The sequence below is a fragment of the Cyprinus carpio genome, chromosome A14 (assembly GCF_018340385.1).
Source record: "Cyprinus carpio isolate SPL01 chromosome A14, ASM1834038v1, whole genome shotgun sequence".
Lineage (NCBI taxonomy): Eukaryota > Metazoa > Chordata > Actinopteri > Cypriniformes > Cyprinidae > Cyprinus > Cyprinus carpio.
In genome coordinates, this window is record NC_056585.1 from 6,595,919 (window position 1) to 6,613,238 (window position 17,320).

Consider the following 17,320-nt stretch of genomic DNA (forward strand, 5'->3'; position numbering starts at 1 on the left):
GAGGTTCTTGCAAAACTACTATATAACAACCAGTTTCAGTCACTGTAATGATGACAGTTGAGATTACAGACAAAGTTGAACATTTTATTGAACCCTAATTCATGCCATATTACCATTCAGGCATTAAATGCTTGTGTGTGTGTGTGTGTACCTACTTAACCATATTCTGGGGACAAATTTGTACCCAAAAGTGAGCTTAACCTGAGAAAATATCCACAAACCTCCTTTCGGGGACGTCCTCATTTGTAAAACTGGTTTAAAAATGCAGAAAGTTTTCTGTAAGGGTTAGGTTTATGTGTAGGGTTGGTGCAGGGCAATAGAATATACGGTCTGTGCAGTATAAAAACCATCCATTATGTCTATGGAATGTCCCCATATAGATTGTTAAGTAACGTGTGTGTGTGTGTGGATATGTAGCACATGGAATGACACATTAAATGCTAAGTGTGGATATAACCAGTTTATAAATATACTTCCTTAATTGCACTAAGAAAAGTAATAGCATCAGCTACTATCATCTTTGTTGACATTTAATTCAGGCATTAACAGTGTAAACTGATGGAAGAAATGTGACAACATTCAAAAGGCAGCATTCAAAATCTCCTTTTAATTTGTATATGTACTCCATAAACATTATTACAAAACTCAGCAAGTTACCAATATTACAGTTCACCATACAGGCTTGTTCACAAATATTTAAAACCTTTGCAACAGATACAACATAAAATAATACAAGAATAATTTACATGAAAATCTATAAAACAGCAAATAGTTCACAATTTTTGTCTGTACTTTTTTGCCTATATGTGTTTTCCACAATACCACAAGACTCTCACAACAAGATAAGTTTCCTCTTACAAAACTTGCAACAAAATGTAGGTTTTTTTTTATTCCTTTTCTCTTTTTTTCTTAATATTTTGGTTTTTAAAACCAAAAGCTTGTCATTATACATCCTTTTCACTGCCTACAGAGGCACAAAAAAGGTTACTCACACACACACACACACACACATACTAATACTTCACAGCACTTTCTAAGAAAAATATACACTTACAAAATATCTTACAAATTGGCACAGAGAAAAATATACAATATTTTTGTGATGTCGAGAGTTAATTAAGAATCCCTCTGGTATCAACTCTAGACAATATTTATAAAGCTCAATAATTTCTCCAACAAAAAGGCAAAAGCAATTCCAATTAATGACAAAGAATTGTGTTGAGAATACATCAAACAGAACCATATATCGTACATTCATTAAGAGAGGAATAGGGTTTCATTTCTTATAATCCTTGTGTCATAATTACTGGGTGAATACAGTTAACCCTCGTAGCACCAGTAGGAGGAGGCAGCTTAACAGTGGCACATTGTAGAAAACTTGAATTACATTCAGTTGACAACAGGCAGAAATGAGAGAAGGCAGGCTAGACGGGCGAGCGGCCCATGTGCAGTTCCCTCATTGGGATCATCCTGCTGCTGCTTAACATGGCCGGCTGGAGGCAGAAGGGGACGGAGTGAAATCTTTCTAAGGTAAAAGCTATAGGTAAGGCATTACTTTACCTGAGATATCCTCCTAGAGCAACTCTTTTAAATCAAAGGTGTCATCTTTTAATCTATATGTGGTAAATGCCAATGGATTCAGTGCTTTTGAAAGGACGAATTTGGTTTCAAGTTTTTCGAGCTACAATGAATTGAGATGAAATTTGTGACAGAAACCTAGGGGGCGCTAAAGCACTAATTTGCCACTAATAAAACCTACCAAGGCTCATTGGAAATACTTTGCCTCTACCTACATTTCTGCAAAACTCAAAAACAGTACCTATACTGTACGTATGAATTGAAGCAGTTTCCAGTTGAAATGAACACTAGAGGCAGTAAAACTCTGACAACTTTTATTATTTGTCACACTCAATTATTTACAGGGCCAGAGTTTTGATTTAGAAAGCCTAGTTTTCGCACAAATTCTTTGCACAATATTGTGTTATGACTCCAAAACTATTTTAACAAGCTGCGTGATTTGAAATGGAAACTTTTGAACGTTAGCCCCACATATCCAGCTTCGTATGTTTGGGTTTTTAACTCAGTAGATTTGCTCGGTAGCTCACGTGATACGGCATTGCACTTGTGAGGTGAACCGCTCCAATACGAATCCTGTGACGCTACTATGCGTCAGTGAATGCGTTTTTTTTATCACTTTTGCATTTGTGTAAGTTTAGGGTTGGGTTTAGTGTAGGGGCATGTTATTTTCCAACAAAACAGAGCATTAACCTTTCAGCGATACTTCCCGGACGTTTGAATTCTGAACGGTCGTAATACATCCCAGTGTCAACATAATAAAAATGCCAAAATATGTGCCCGTGTCAACATAATAAAAACATATCACAGTCACATATTAATCATGATTTTAGCGTAACTCACTGGACATTTCACTCTGAAACTGCCGCAAAACATGCAATAAGGTACATAATGTCGCATTGCAGAAACTTCGCCACAATCTTGTATTTTCAATGAGCCTGGGTTGCTGAAAACAAATTAAACAAAACACCATGTTCCCTGAAAAACTTTTGTTTCACAACAGAACCACTGGCAAAAAAAACAAAACAATAATTGTTGTTTTCAGATGTAATTGTCAGCACAGGATACTACTTAACCATTTATGGAAGCCGTAAGGGAAATGTGTAAAAGTGGGCTAAAGTAAAATGGACATTCTTTACAGTTTCTTAACCATCAATACTCCATTCAACAAATATGCAAAATATAAAACATTGTGGGCACAGTTCCTGTTACAGCAGATTGTGAAATGATTGCTTGCTGACCGATACCAGAAAGATGTCATCCTCAATTAACATTATCCGTGTCCACCTTTCTTATTTTTCTTCCTTCTATGTTTATAAGAGTACATATTTGCTTCTCTTTTTGTAGTAATGCTGAGGTACATTGAATTTGGTAAGTAAGGTGACAAAAGTTAAAACAAAAAAAAAAGTTCAGGGTTGTTTTGGTAAAGTGGTTGTACCACTGTCAGCTGCAGGTGCTCTTCAAACGGTGGGGTCCCCAAAGAAAACTAAATTACTAACCAAAAACAAACATCGGATCTTGTTAAGTCTTGAAAGAGGACAGCCAGCATTCATCAGGATAGTAAAAGAAACAGCCAGTATTCTTACAGATTATTAATGTGCACAGAGAGTTTACATTTGGCACACGGATAGAATTCATGTTTTTCTTTGAACAGTGCATTTCTGTACAGTGATACTAAATAATAATAATAATCTGTTAGTAGCAATATATTATTTCAGTCAATAATCAATATCATTATTATCATAATTATTATTATAAACGAAAGCATAAAAAAGAAAACAAAAATTAAGCGTTTTGGGATTTCCATGGCATAGAAATGTCCCTCTAAGACAATTTCCAGTACAACTCCTGTAAAAAGCATAGTAGATAAGAGAAAATCATGAGTACATTCCAACAGTAAGAAAACAACATTAATCTGATATGTCTTCAATACAGAGCAGTCCCATTGTGTGCTGTTAATGTTTAGGGATCTGCCAAGGATGTTGTTATCCTAAACAAGGGGCTGAGCATTTCACACTTAAAAAAAGTCAGGGAGTAAATGGATAAAAAGAGAGGAGGGCATCTGTTTCAGCATACATAATCAAAAGGGGGAGCTTGTTTCCCACAAAGACACTTTATAATAGCTACATCTTTGAAGAGAGAAATATAATTACATAAGGGCAGCAAGATTCACTGAGAAATGAACAAAAAGGGTCCAAAAAGAGAATTTGCACTTATCAAAGTTTTTTTTTTCCTTTTCTTCAGACAAAAACTATTCAGCAACTGCAAGGGGGAAAAAATAGCAAAAACAAGAATACAGAAGAAAATGCAGCCACGGTCATTTAAAATCTCAATCAAGCCTTACACAATCAATCAATAGGTAGTTTGCGAGTACAAGAAGTTTCTCATGCAAGATCAATATCCTCTTCGGGGGCAAAAACAAGGAGGGGGTACTAAAGGATAACATAATTCCATGCATCTCTGGTCTTGAGTCAGTGTAGGTATGTCAAGAAATGAGGAGGAAGTGGGAAAGTGAGGATCGTGCATCAGCAGCTAGATATAAAATATTACCTCAGTTTCTCAAAAGAAGCCATTAATGATATGTCTTTATTTGGGTCTCGTTCAGGTCGTGTTTCCTTTAGATGTTCAATCCGAGGAAATTTTGCACTGGTTTTGTGACGGTACATCTTTTTGTGCGCGGGCCCATTTATACCAGGAACGCCAAGGTTAGGCTTATCGAACATGTTGCAGCCCAAAGCCAACTGAGGGGAAAAAGGTAAGGAGGCATTGAACTTTGCCTGGTTTTTGCCAGCTTTATTCCCACCTTTTCTGCCTTTTGTGCCCCCAGTAGCCAAACTGCCTTTCTTCTTGGGGTCGGATGAAGTTCCTGCAAGGATTTTGAGAGTCTTTAACTTGAGGCTGTTAGCCTCTGAGGGCAGGCAGATATTTGCTGTAGGGCCCCATATTGGCTCAACAGAGGCCATCATGAATTTCTGTACTTCAGCCATCCCTGAGACAATATTTGACAAGATGTTGGATGGCTCTTCAAACTCTCGCTGGTCATCGTGGACTTGACATTTGCTCTCTGAACAACCTATTCCTGTCCATTCATCAGAGCCTCTGTCCTTCAGCGGATGAGCAATGCCCTCAGTCTGGCCTTTGCCACCCTTCTCATCCAGTAAAGCCTTTAACTTTTTCGATGCTCGTGAAGTCTGACGTGGAACTTTGCCCTTCTCTGTTTTTGGAGCTCTTGGGGCTTTGCTTTTTTTGGTACCCTGCCCTGTAGTTTGTTTGTTGCTATTTTTCCTCTTTTCCTTAGTCCCCTTGATTGCACTCATCATATCACCATCAAAAGTTAGATTTTTTTCTTTCATCCCCAGGCTTAAGTTGTCTTCGCCATTGAAAATGTGCAATTGATAATCGTGACCATCTACTGAATATCTATCTAGATCTTCCTGCTCGATCATTTTGCAGTTCCAGTCCACGTCTTTGGTGCATGGCATCTTAGCTCCATCCTGGAGATCACCAGCCTTCCCAACTATCTTCATCTCACAGCCCACAACTTGAGGGGATAAATTAGGCGTCTCTGGGGGAGAGAGTTCTGACAATGATGTGTGTCTGAATTTATCTGGAGTGAAGTTGGAGATATCCAGCAAGTCTGTGGACTCCCTCAGGGGTGTGATTGCATCAATACTCTGCTGAATCACCAGTTTGGGACTGCAGTGGGCAAGAAAGTTCTCGTTCACATCATCCTCGCCATCTTTCTCGCAGGACTTAAGCCTCAGAGAGCTGTAATTGCTAGAAGTAGCTGACAGCGAGCCAACTGAGTCAAAACTGATGAGCTGGCCGTTGTTGGTGTGCAGTGTGGCTCTTTGAAACTGTGGCTGCCCCTGACGAGCCTGAAACTCAGGATCAGGGGGCAGTGGCTGCTCAGGCATGTAATTCTTTGCATAAAGCATTCTGTTGCTCTCCAGACTCAGCTGGCTGTAGCCTGACACGGTCAGACTTTCAGACAATGGCATAGCCATCTCTCCAGCGAAGCTGTTGGGTTGGATCGCAGATTCAGCAATATCTGCAGCTGCAAACTGCTGGTTGGGACCAAGCTGGGGGTGCCACATCTGGGCAAGAGTTGGACAATTCTGGGGTGACTGTTGGAGCTCTGATTCTGATGGTGGGGAAAGAACACAACTTTGCGCTAGCTGCATTGAGGTGAATTGCTGCTTTTCCAAAGAGAGGTCCAGAGAGTGTTGGGTCTGCTGGGCATAAAACGGGATACCAGTGCTACCTGAAGAATCAGAGGCTTCTAGCAACGTTTGCAGATAGCCACCCGGGATAACGGAAACACTTGCTGCCACATTCTCAGATGATGCCTCTTTGTTAGGGGAGCAGGTGATAGACACAAAAGCAAATTTTTCAGTGGCATTAGCCGTTTGACTCTCACACAAATGGGTACTGTGTGCAGCTGGGCTGACGTTTTTATCTTCAGCACCTCCTACTGTGTCCATATTTTTCTGCAACGAGCAAACTTCTGTCAGGTCTGTCACGCTCTTGCTATTCTCCACAAGGTCTCTCATTTTCTTGCTCTTGAGTCTGGCTTCACTTCTGAATTTCTGTATTCTGAATATTTTATTCCCTATTCTCCTTTCCGCCCTCTCTTGTGATCTGCTCTTCCGGGTGGCAGTGTCTATGATGTCATTTGGGTCTAATGTGCTTGCACAGCTGGTGGCTATTGTTAATGGCATTCCCATGGAGGCAGCTTCATCTGTAGAAGCAACCTCCTGCCTGGGATCAGAGGCAAAGGGGCCCTGCGTGTTAGGTGATTGCTCCACAGTTTGAATTCTCTGAATTCTGATTCTGTGTGCTAGCTTGTGTTTCCTTTTGGCGGGACTGGAACTAAAGGCATGGTGGTGAGAACTGTGTTTATCTCCTGCTGCCAGCTTAAGCTGTTCCTCTCTTTCTCTCTGTTTCTCCTGCCAGAAATCTTTCAGAGGTGCAAGCTTCTCATATTTGTTGATTGTATCCTCATTTAAGCTTACCATCGTGTCGGCTGAATCGATTCTGCCTAGCTTCACAGCCATGCATTTCTCTCCTTTGAACCTGTTGACGATAATGTATTTGATTATTACAGGTGGATCCTTGCGAGAGTATTTTCGTCTCTTTTTAGGGCACCAGTCAAGATCCTCTTCTTGCTTTGGACCAATTGGTGGTTTCTCTCGCTTTTCAATGTTTCTTTCTCCTTCGGTGGACTCAACATAATACAAGTAGTCATCACTATACCTTACTTTTCTCTTAGCCCGCAATCCATAGTTCAGATGGTTGGAGCAGCTTGCGTTTTTTCGTGAGAACAGGTTTTTAGGCCTGTTGTCTTGGAAGGTGTCAAAAGAGGAAACGGTGGAGGAGCTGTCATCACTATAGTCCCCTGAGTCATCAGCTGAGTTGCTTGAATCAATAAAGTAGTTCATTTTGGGGCTGTAATCAGGTGTCTGCTCTACGGAGCAGTCATTTTCATCCTCTTTGCAGTCATTTTGAAATCCAAGCTCCTCTGATTTAGGGGGTAGCTCATCCATAACTCGTTTTAACACACCACCCTCTTTCTTGGTGCAATTTACCAAGACACTTGGGAAAAAGTTGAACTGGGTTTCTTCTTGAAGAACATTGGTTTTGTCCCTCATGTTGTCCTGGAAGGATTCATAACGGATCTTCAACGAGCACACGTCGCTGCTCAGAGTGGAGTCATCATCATCATCAAACATGTAATTGTCCACGTCCTCCTCAGTGAAGAGATTTACAGATAGCTCGTTCTTGGAGCAGAGATCCAGCAGTTCCATCTTACTCTCACTAATGAAGGACTCGAAGTAGCCCCAGTCCTGATTTGAATTAGTAAGCAAACCATCCTCTCCGTTGCACTTGTCTAACAGCAGGCCCTCATACAGATTTTTGGAGGCCACATCATCCAAGTCTGTTTTCTCCATGTCCTTCTTCTCCACTAGCTGAGTTTTGGGGACAGGAAAGCTCAAAAGCTGATCCGAGAGGAGCTGGTCTCCGTAACTTCCCGTCTCACTCGTGCTCATGCATTGCATGTTAATATCAGAGACAGGGCAGGTGCTGTAATCTCTGTTCATGTCAGCCATTTTGAGGTTGATACTAGCCTCTACATTCGACATATCCTTGGTCTCAATGAAGCAGCTGGGACAGGTGCGACTCTGCTGAATCAAACAGTCCTGTGTGAGCCCAGGAATGCTCGCGGGTTCAATCATGGTGAAATGACACTGACTGCGTTCTTGGAAATGCCTAGTGGGCTCAAGCCCTTGAAAGCACAGGGTGTGAGGGATATCGTGTGGTTTGAGGACTCATCAGTTGCTGAAGGAGTCCGTGTTGACAGTGTTCGTGGTAAGTGGTGCTTCTTTAAGGCCAATTTAGCAATAAGGCAGAACGAGTCGTCTCCTAGACAAAGAAAAACAATATTAATCATTTAATATATTATTAAATACCACAATTACCCATTGCATATACAATAATAACATTTTAAAGACCACTGCAATGCATTTACATTTGTTGTGATGCGACATAATTGAAACAGTGGTACCTAAGGCTGCATTTACACAGCAGGTCTTGATGCCCAAATCCGATTTTCTGACTATATCCGATTTTTTTGACGACCGCTTACATCATCTTTTAAAAGTGACCCGTATCCGATTTTGCATTTACACTATACACTGCTGAAACTACCAAACTTCGACGTTCTGACTCGGAAAAGGAAGTAAAACAGCACGAAATACAATGGATGCAGATGCAAATAATATTATACAGTGTTTGCTTTCCCCAATATTTTGAAAAGTCAAACAAAAAAATCAGCAAAACATTGGTTTCGTACGGCGCGGCGGAGAAAAAAGCGCTTAAACCGTGCCTCCCCATATCTCGTGAAATGTCTTCAAACACGGATTTATTTCTGTAACAACCCTGCATTTTTGCCTGCACTGTCTCTTCGCCCCAAAGACTTAAAAGACATGAAACCTTGGCATTGCTCCACTGTGTGTATCCTTCGTCCTCCATCGCGCCTATAGTAAGTCATGTGATCTCAGTTGGTGGTGGTCCACCTGAGTTGACGTCACTTTTTTAATGACGTACGACTCGCATTTTACTGGGGAATATCCGATTTGTCTGCTTACATGGCACACGCAAATGCACGTATCCGATTCATATCCGATTTATTACCACATATGAATGAGGCCTGAATCCGATCTGAGAAAAATCGGAATCCATGCGGTTTTTTCCTGCTTGCACGTTCACCGGTCATATCTGATCTGTGCCACATGAGAGGAAAAAATCGGAATTGGGTCACTTGAACCATGCAGTGTAAATGGGGCCTAAATAAGTACCATCTGAATTTGATTGGATCATGGGTGTTGATATAATTGGAAAATATTATTTTTAAAAAAAAGTTATTACATTTAGATGAAAGATTATATAATATTTTTTTTTTTTTTTTTTTTTAGAAAAACATTCACTGATGAATCACGCAATTAATTAAGAAAGTACATAGGATGAGCTTTTTTTCCTTTTTAAAATCAACAGTTAATAATGAAACAGAAAGTGTATTAGAGATATGAGGCTAGATTTCTAGATTTTGTGCTCACTTGAGCTACAAATTGTTAAGTTTCTAAAACTTTTGTTTCCTTTTATCTAAACATCTGTTTTGTGCCATATATGCCACCTTTATTATTTTCCCACATAGCGTAATAAATGTGGATGTAAAAGATTTAGCTATAATAAAAAAAAAAAAATAAAAAAATAAAAAAAAACTGATTGATTAATGATTGATTCAGAAAAAATCTTATATTATAGAAGTGTTGTGCATACTTAGTAGAAGTGATTACATCATGCAGTTGCAACTTGTGCCTTTAAGGTGATATCTCCATTTTATTTGGCCCTTCATGTAATTAAATTCTTTTTATATCATGATTAAATCAACACGCTATTAATTCAGAAGATACTAAATGAAGCACATTTAGGTTAACTAAGAAAATGTTAACAGTGCTGTTAACTTTGCCATTCTTTTTAAATTCTATTAAAAACTCATTTAAAAAATGTAATGCACAACAGTTCAATAATAATATAATATAATTGAATATAATAAAAACAAATTGAAGAAATTAAACTGAGAATGTTTGTGACAACCATAATGTTTGTCATAATTTTTGGCTACAGAGAAAAAAATATAATATAATATAATATAATATAATATAATATAATATAATATAATATAATATAATATAATATAATATAATATAATACACTGTATAGTATAATATAATATAAAAAACACCATTTGGTTATAAATTAGCAAATACTGAAAAGTCTTGGATTGTATCATTATTGCTGTGATTAATATGTTTCTGGCATGTTATATGCTGTGCACCAATTCTTTTAACCCTTACTGTTGCGGAGTGTAGCTTTTCATTTCTCAAAAGAACCATGTCAGAACAAATACGGCGTATATATTCTAGGATGACAATGTCAAGATTCAAGCTCAAATTGTGAAATAGTGGTTCAGTGAGCATGAGGAATCATTTTTATGTATAAACTGGCCACCACAGAGTCCTGAGCTCAACCCTATTGAAAGTCTTTAGGATGTGCTGAGTCGACTTTACAGAGTGCTTCAACTCTACAATTGTCAATACAAGATCTCAAAAATTAATGCAACTCGTGATGTAAATAAATGCTGTGATGTTGCATGATGTTGTTGAAACAATGGCAGCAACGAAAACACGATGTTATCAAATATGTGACTCTGGAGCACAAAACCAGAGTTTTGGGGTATATAAGTCGCTGGGGTATATTTGTAGCAATAGCCAAAAATACATTGTATGGGTCAAAAATATAGATTTTTCTTTTATGCCAAAAATCATTAAAATTAAGTAAAGATCATGTTTCATGAAGATATTTTGTAAATATCCTACTGTAAATATATCAAAACTTAATTTTTTGTTTAGTAATATGCATTGCTAAGAACTTCATTTGAACAACATTAAAGGTGATTTTCTCAATTTTTAGATTTTTTTGCACCCTCAGATTCCAGATTTTCAAATAGTTGTTTCTCAGCCAAATATTGTCCTCTTAACAAAACATACATCAATGGAAATCTTATTTATTCCGCTTTCAGATGCTGTATAAATCTTAATTTTGAAAACTTTACCCTTTTGACTGGTTTTGTGCTCCAGGGTCACATATAAAGGCAGTCCAGTGAAATATTAGTGTCGACTTCAGCACATCCCAAAGACTTTCAATGGTGTTTAGGTCAGGACTCTGTGGTGGCCAGTCTCTCACAGTTTGAGCCTGATGAATCTTGACGTTGTCATATTGGAATATGGACATGGGTACATCTTCTGACATCATCTGGCTGTTTGAGAAATTAAAAGCCACACACCGCAACAGTTACGATTGCCAAAAACACAACATGCCAAAAACATATTAATGTTTCAATCCTAAAATCTTGAGTATTTTCTTATCTAAATCCAGATGGCAAACTGACGCATTTAAATAGATCTATTATATTATTTCAAGAAATGTTTAATAATCTAATATATGGTGATAATATCTTTGTAGCGGTTGACCTGAACGCTGCAATTATTTCCCCACACATTTTACTAGCTTTTTTTTTTCTGCACAGTTGTGACATCTGAACATGCACCGCTTAGAGGAAGCGCTGATGCTGATTATGTGTTGGTCCAGAATCCTCAGCTGTTCAACAGATCTGCTCTAAGCTTGCACCGGTGCATTATGGGGAGCTGTTGTAAGCTCACTAACTGCTTCTGACACCGGACGGAAAGCTAATTTTCTCTTTGCTATGAATTATCAGGGAGTTCACCAATCAGCCAGCATGTATGAAGAATAAATGTGGAATCTCTGAGGATTTGCTGTGAATCAGATGCGGAAAATCTTGTTATCCTTTCTAGGATAATGTATCGAATCAGTTGACAACTGACCGGATCACATAAATCCACACGGGGAAGTACAGGAGAGCATATGGTCTTTTGGCAGGTGTCAGTACACATAACCTCTGCCAGACTCGCTGAACATCGTCTGCTATGCTGCAGCATTAGGACTGGGGTCACTTACACTAGAGAAGAGGGAAAAATATGCCCAAATGGGATTCGTGTTTACAGAAGCTTCAGCTCTCGGGTGCTGGATTATCCACACATGTGGCCTTGAGCTACACACAAACCTCAATAACTACATTACTGTAAGAGGAACACAGATGGTGAAATTGGAACATGAATATGATTATAAGCCAGTTTTGCTTTTCAAATATGAAAGCCACAGATCTTGGACATCTTTTGAGGAAGAAAGAAGCTAATTGTCTGTGGAGATGTCAATGACTCTGACTGTCAGGGTCCACAATGACAGATTTGATGATGACAAGACTTTAATTTGGGGTTAACGATCCCTTTAATGTGCGCTGTGATGCACTCTGTCTGCTGCACACAGAAACAGAAAGAGCCTTCTCTCATTCTCTGCTTTACACAGTATTCAGAGTCAGAGTGCACAGGTTTTTATCAGCCTGCTGGGATAAAATCATATTTACTGTCTGCTACAATGAGCACTTCTGAGGTAGAACTAGCTGCTGGATTTGACAAAGATATTCAAGAGTTTTGTTTGCACATGATATCCTCAAGGCCAGTGGTATATTGCGGCATATTATGACTGTGAACTAATCAATACTTATTATTTCTGAATGGAAGGATGATCTTATTATTTGAACATACAGAAAGCAAACTCATTATATGTTATGGCAATTGCTCTAGATCACCACTGTTATAGCTCTACTACCACTGCTAGACATCTACCACAAGACGGTCAGCATCATCACGAACCGTCCCTGCCATCTACCTTCCAATCATAAGCTATTGATACCACTGATCTATCAGATCCAGGACTACCAGACTCCCCACAACCCCATACAATCACATCTCATTACGTGAAAATGACTTCTCCTGAAGTCCAAGATCCCACTGTTCTCCAAACAAAGTCTTCACACATACTGTACACGATCTCCTGCACTACAAAGACATGACAATAAAGAACTTGTCTTGGCTTGTGTGTGTGATTGGTAGAAACAAAAGGTGTCTGCTTTTTCACATAATAGTTTCTTAAACCACAGAAATAAGTAGCTTTCAAAAATCGAATGTAAAGTATTAACAAAAGCAGAATATGATTGTCTTCTCATCTTCTTACAAGACAGCACATCACATATCAATAGCACATAGTCTACGTGATTTTTGCCAAAATTACAGTGTAGCTAATATAGGGCTGCACGATTTGGGGAAAACATCTAATTGAGTTTTCTTAAAAAAAAAACAAAAACAAAAAAAAACATTTGGGGTGGGGGGGAGAATCCACACTTGTGGATATTTGTGATTATATATCAGTATGTCTATACAATTTTAATAAAACAAATATTAGAATTATGAATAATTTAAATTTATTATTACTACTACTACTACTAAGTAAAAGTATAAAATAAATACTAAATTAAACAAAAAGGCATTCATGGAAAAAAAATATTAATATTATAATACGTTACTGTAAAAAAATTATAATATAACTTAATTATGAAATAGTCTTTATAATTCTAAAAATAAATCTTAATTTCCTGTTTTTCAAAAACTAAACTATCAAAATACAAGTTTGATGGTTAAACTTTTGAAAACGAAGAAATTAACTGCAGAGCCATTAAAGATTCTCTTTTATTGAGAAGCGCTTCTGGTTATTAGTTTGTGAAGATCACATGTAAATGAACACAGTGCCGTGCTTCACTCTGAAACACACAGCGCATATATACATTCAATTAAATCGCAGCTTTTGCGATTTAATAACTACACTAAGCCACATTGCTTAATATTTCAATTAATTGTGTAGCCCTGCATCTGACTGAAAACTGTATTTGGCACCTTACTGGAGTCCTTTTTCCACTCTCTCATCTCAGTGAGGCACTTAAATACCTGAGGTGTGGAAAACAGATCCAACAGCTTCCAGATGTAAGTCCAGTGCTTAATGGTCTCTTGCATTTGTGAATGGAAGCAAAGGATCAATTTATCTGCACCAGATGTTGGTAATGAGAACAAAAGAAATGTTGGATGATTTATTGGCCCTCTATCAAAACTGAGAGCTGTAGGAAGCTGTTTTTCAGTCCGGGGGCCTTCTTTCTGTACTTATCTGTGTGACTGCCCCAGTTCCCTGAGCTGGAACTGAGAGGAGTGTGGTTATGATAAACTAAAGCTTGCAGTGCCGCTGACAGGCCTGAATCACAGAACAGAAGCTTTCAGGGTTTCTGCAGGCTTTATGAAGTTAAACTTAAGACATTTCTAACGACCTAGTAAAAAATGTAATTAAGGAATGAACTGAAAGGAACACAACACATCAGTATGGTATCTAAATGTAAATGTCTAGGGAGATACAATGAGTTGTATTTGCAACACTGCGAAGTTTTTAAAAAATACAACTTCCCAAAATATCTGCAATACTTTTCATTTATTTGATAAAAAAAAAAAATAATAATTAATAATAATAATAGGTTAATGCTTGAATATCTGCTCCAAGCCACTGAAATATGAAAATAAGTACTGTACCTTCTGAGCCCAACTTAACCAAATGCTTATCTCCTCAACAGTGACTTCAAACTTTATTATTTTTAATAAAACATCAACATCTAAACCTCTGTTAATGCTCAATAAGAAGTTTTGCATTAAATAAATAAAGTCAGAATGGTTTGTAATAAGTGAAGATGCTGAGATTTAGAGAGATCTGTTAGCGTTTAATGTCCAGTTGGGATTTAAAGAGTTTCTGTTGTCTGAGTTTTGTGGGTTACCATTGTTCTGAAGAGTAGTGTCTGTGCTTCAGTCCAGTAGAAGACCAAGAAACATTGGTGTTCTGCTGCATGTTGCTTTATTTAAAGGCAGTAATGTGTAGTGGCTGATGCAGTGATAGTTACATCAGCTCATGCATGTGTGCGGTTACTAGCTAATGATTAACTGCAAGAGATTTACATTTTACAGAGAATGTTTCACAATGATGAAAAAGCCTTTAAACATTATTTCCATTAATGGTAAACGTTTGGCACCCTGTGCTGCCATGATTTCACCATTTTTTATGTTTACTTTTTCTTACAGTGTGCTCAAATGAAAGTGTATTACAGCCAGTGTGCGAGCAAACAGTGCAAGGTGACGTTCTCTTGAAAAAAAAAAAAAAAGAAACAATTAAATGACAATAAATATGATTAACCATTATCATGCAACCCTATATACCGCTCACATTTTCATTGTAGTAGTTATTGTGTACAAAAATGATTTGAAATGTGTATTTAAAGTCTCATCCCTTTAAAGTACGGCTACTTGTGTTTAATTCCAGTGTTAGGAATGTAAACAGCACTTTATACGTCACATCTCTTTCTGTTATCCTTAAGCAGCCAAACCTTTGTCATGCCTACAAGTAAGTTAGGTTAGTGGCTTTTAGCTGAAAATGTGCTCTTTGGTGATTAATAAAATGCAATACCTACAGTTGCTTTCAAGTAAAGTATATACAGGCAACACACAATGAATACCTGTGGCTCCTGACGATATTTTGAGATCTTATGAAGCAAACTACTGGTCTGTGCAAGAAAGGTTTTTATGGTTTCTCATGGTGAAGACTATGATGAAGACTAGTTTATTCACTTTATATTGCTTTAGACATGTAAAACATCCATGTTTCACATCATTATAGGGTGCTTTAATAATATAATTGCATATACTGTATGTTATGTCATATGTTATACCCAGATCAGTTTCCCTATTATGGAGGTTCTGGATTACAGGTAATAATGTTGTAAATAATGATCAGACCCATCGTTTCACTTCATAAGACCTCAATATATCGTCTGGAGCCACTGGTATTAATTTCGTGTTCCTTTATATGCTTTTTTTTATTCTCAAAAATGGGCAGCATCTGACTTGCATTTTATGAATCGGCAAAGAGCACGGAATCAGCTAAACATCTTCTTTACTGATCTACTGAAAAAAAAAACAGTCACCAACATCTTGAATGGCCTGAGGAAATTGACAGCAAATGTTCATTTTTGGGTGAACTATCCCTTAAAGTGTTTGGTTTGAAACACTGAGCAATAACTAAACCTCACTTTGTTTTCTGTTATGTCAGTGAAATAGTTTGCAATTATACATTTTTTGACAGACAGAAATTGTGATCAAACAGTCTATACACATTTAGACTGTTTTATGCAAAACTTCTGTACCATTATTTAAATAATATATTTAATCTATTATGGTTGTATTAGCTTCTTCAGATAACCCTAGTGGCAAGAAGAAAAACAACACAAACTGTGCTTGGTCTCTTTAATGTTGCTGTAATAAGAACATAACCAAACCAAAGTGACATGACATTATAAAGGAGAAAATAAGCTATTTTACAGTGAAATACCGTGGTTGCTTTTCTTACCTGTCTGGTCCAGTTCACTGGTTTCTGTTGAGCTGATCCGGACCTGTTTGCTGTCCATCAATGGGAGTCTGTCCTGCTCGAGTGGGACTTTGTTTTATCACTCCTGCCTACACAGACAAACACAATGACGTTTGATGTCAAGTTTATATATTAGTAAATAATGTTAAATGGTAAGCTTACAAGGATTTACTAATAAGATGAAACAAATCAAGGACAAATGTTTTCTCTCTTTTAAACTAATTGTAACCAAGACATTTACAGTTTGAACTCGAAAGCTGCAAGGCAAAATGTTAATAAAGAAACAGAGCTTCCATCACCACAGCAACTGCATGCAACAATTTACTATTCTAGGCTCAATTTAACACCCATAGGACAGTTGTTAACCCCTGGAAGCTTTGTATGTATATCTAGCGCTCAAGATATTTGTTTATGGTAATTACTCCAAGCCGTCACGATTTATTCACTGCAGGCAAAAAGAACTGGGTGAAATGACTTCTGAGACTCAAACAACTCGCATGAACGAAGATAAGTGGAGTAACAATATTGTATGGTGCAGAATGAACGTGTAAGTTCTGACTTGCTGCTATAAGAAACAGGACATATAAGTGGTGTCCAAGATTCCACACAGAAATAGAGCACATCTGGATCTGGTATTTTTTTTCTTACAACAACAACGACAACAACAAAAAACACTATACATGTTTTGTGTATTGTTTTATTGTATTTAACAAAGGAAACAAATGTTTAAAAACAGATTAAAACGCAAAAAAAACGAAGAACAATAGGTAACACTTTACGATAAAGTCTCATTAGTAAATATTAACATTAAAGCGCCACCATTTTTCCATATTCCACAATGTTCTTCCCTCAACTTAGACGAGTTGATACATACCTCTCCCGTCTCAGTGCGTGCGCGCGGTGCCACTATGCTAGCATTTAGCTTAGCACCATTCATTCTTTAGGATTGAAACAGGAATGAATTTAGAAGCTACCAAACACTTCCATATTTTCCCTATTTAAAGATGATTACATGAGTAGTTACACGAGTAAGTATGGTGATACAAAATAAACAGTGGCGATTTCTTAACAATAGGCCAATAAAGAATCAGAACATTTTCAATCATTGTTTTGGACATGTTGTAGACCAGATTAAAATGTAAAAAAAAACTGTTTGAAAATAAATAACCTATTAAGTGTTAAGTATGCAATAACAATATCATGCATGTTCATTATTAAAGCAATAAGTCCCGAGAACTTCAAAGCCAGTGGAGCCTTC

General features: G+C 37.6%; 1 protein-coding gene across 1 annotated transcript in view; it reads right to left on the reverse strand.

Annotated features, from left to right (window-relative positions):
* Nucleotides 1-588: 588 nt before the first annotated feature.
* LOC109060054 (neurite extension and migration factor-like) overlaps nucleotides 589-17,320 on the reverse strand; it is a 62,376-nt gene continuing 45,644 nt past the window's right edge. The window contains 3 exon segments of the mRNA XM_019077204.2: nucleotides 589-7,817; nucleotides 7,820-7,998; nucleotides 16,045-16,151. Of these exon segments, the coding sequence (XP_018932749.2) occupies nucleotides 4,122-7,817; nucleotides 7,820-7,998; nucleotides 16,045-16,102 (3,933 nt within the window). The 5' untranslated portion in view covers nucleotides 16,103-16,151 and the 3' untranslated portion in view covers nucleotides 589-4,121.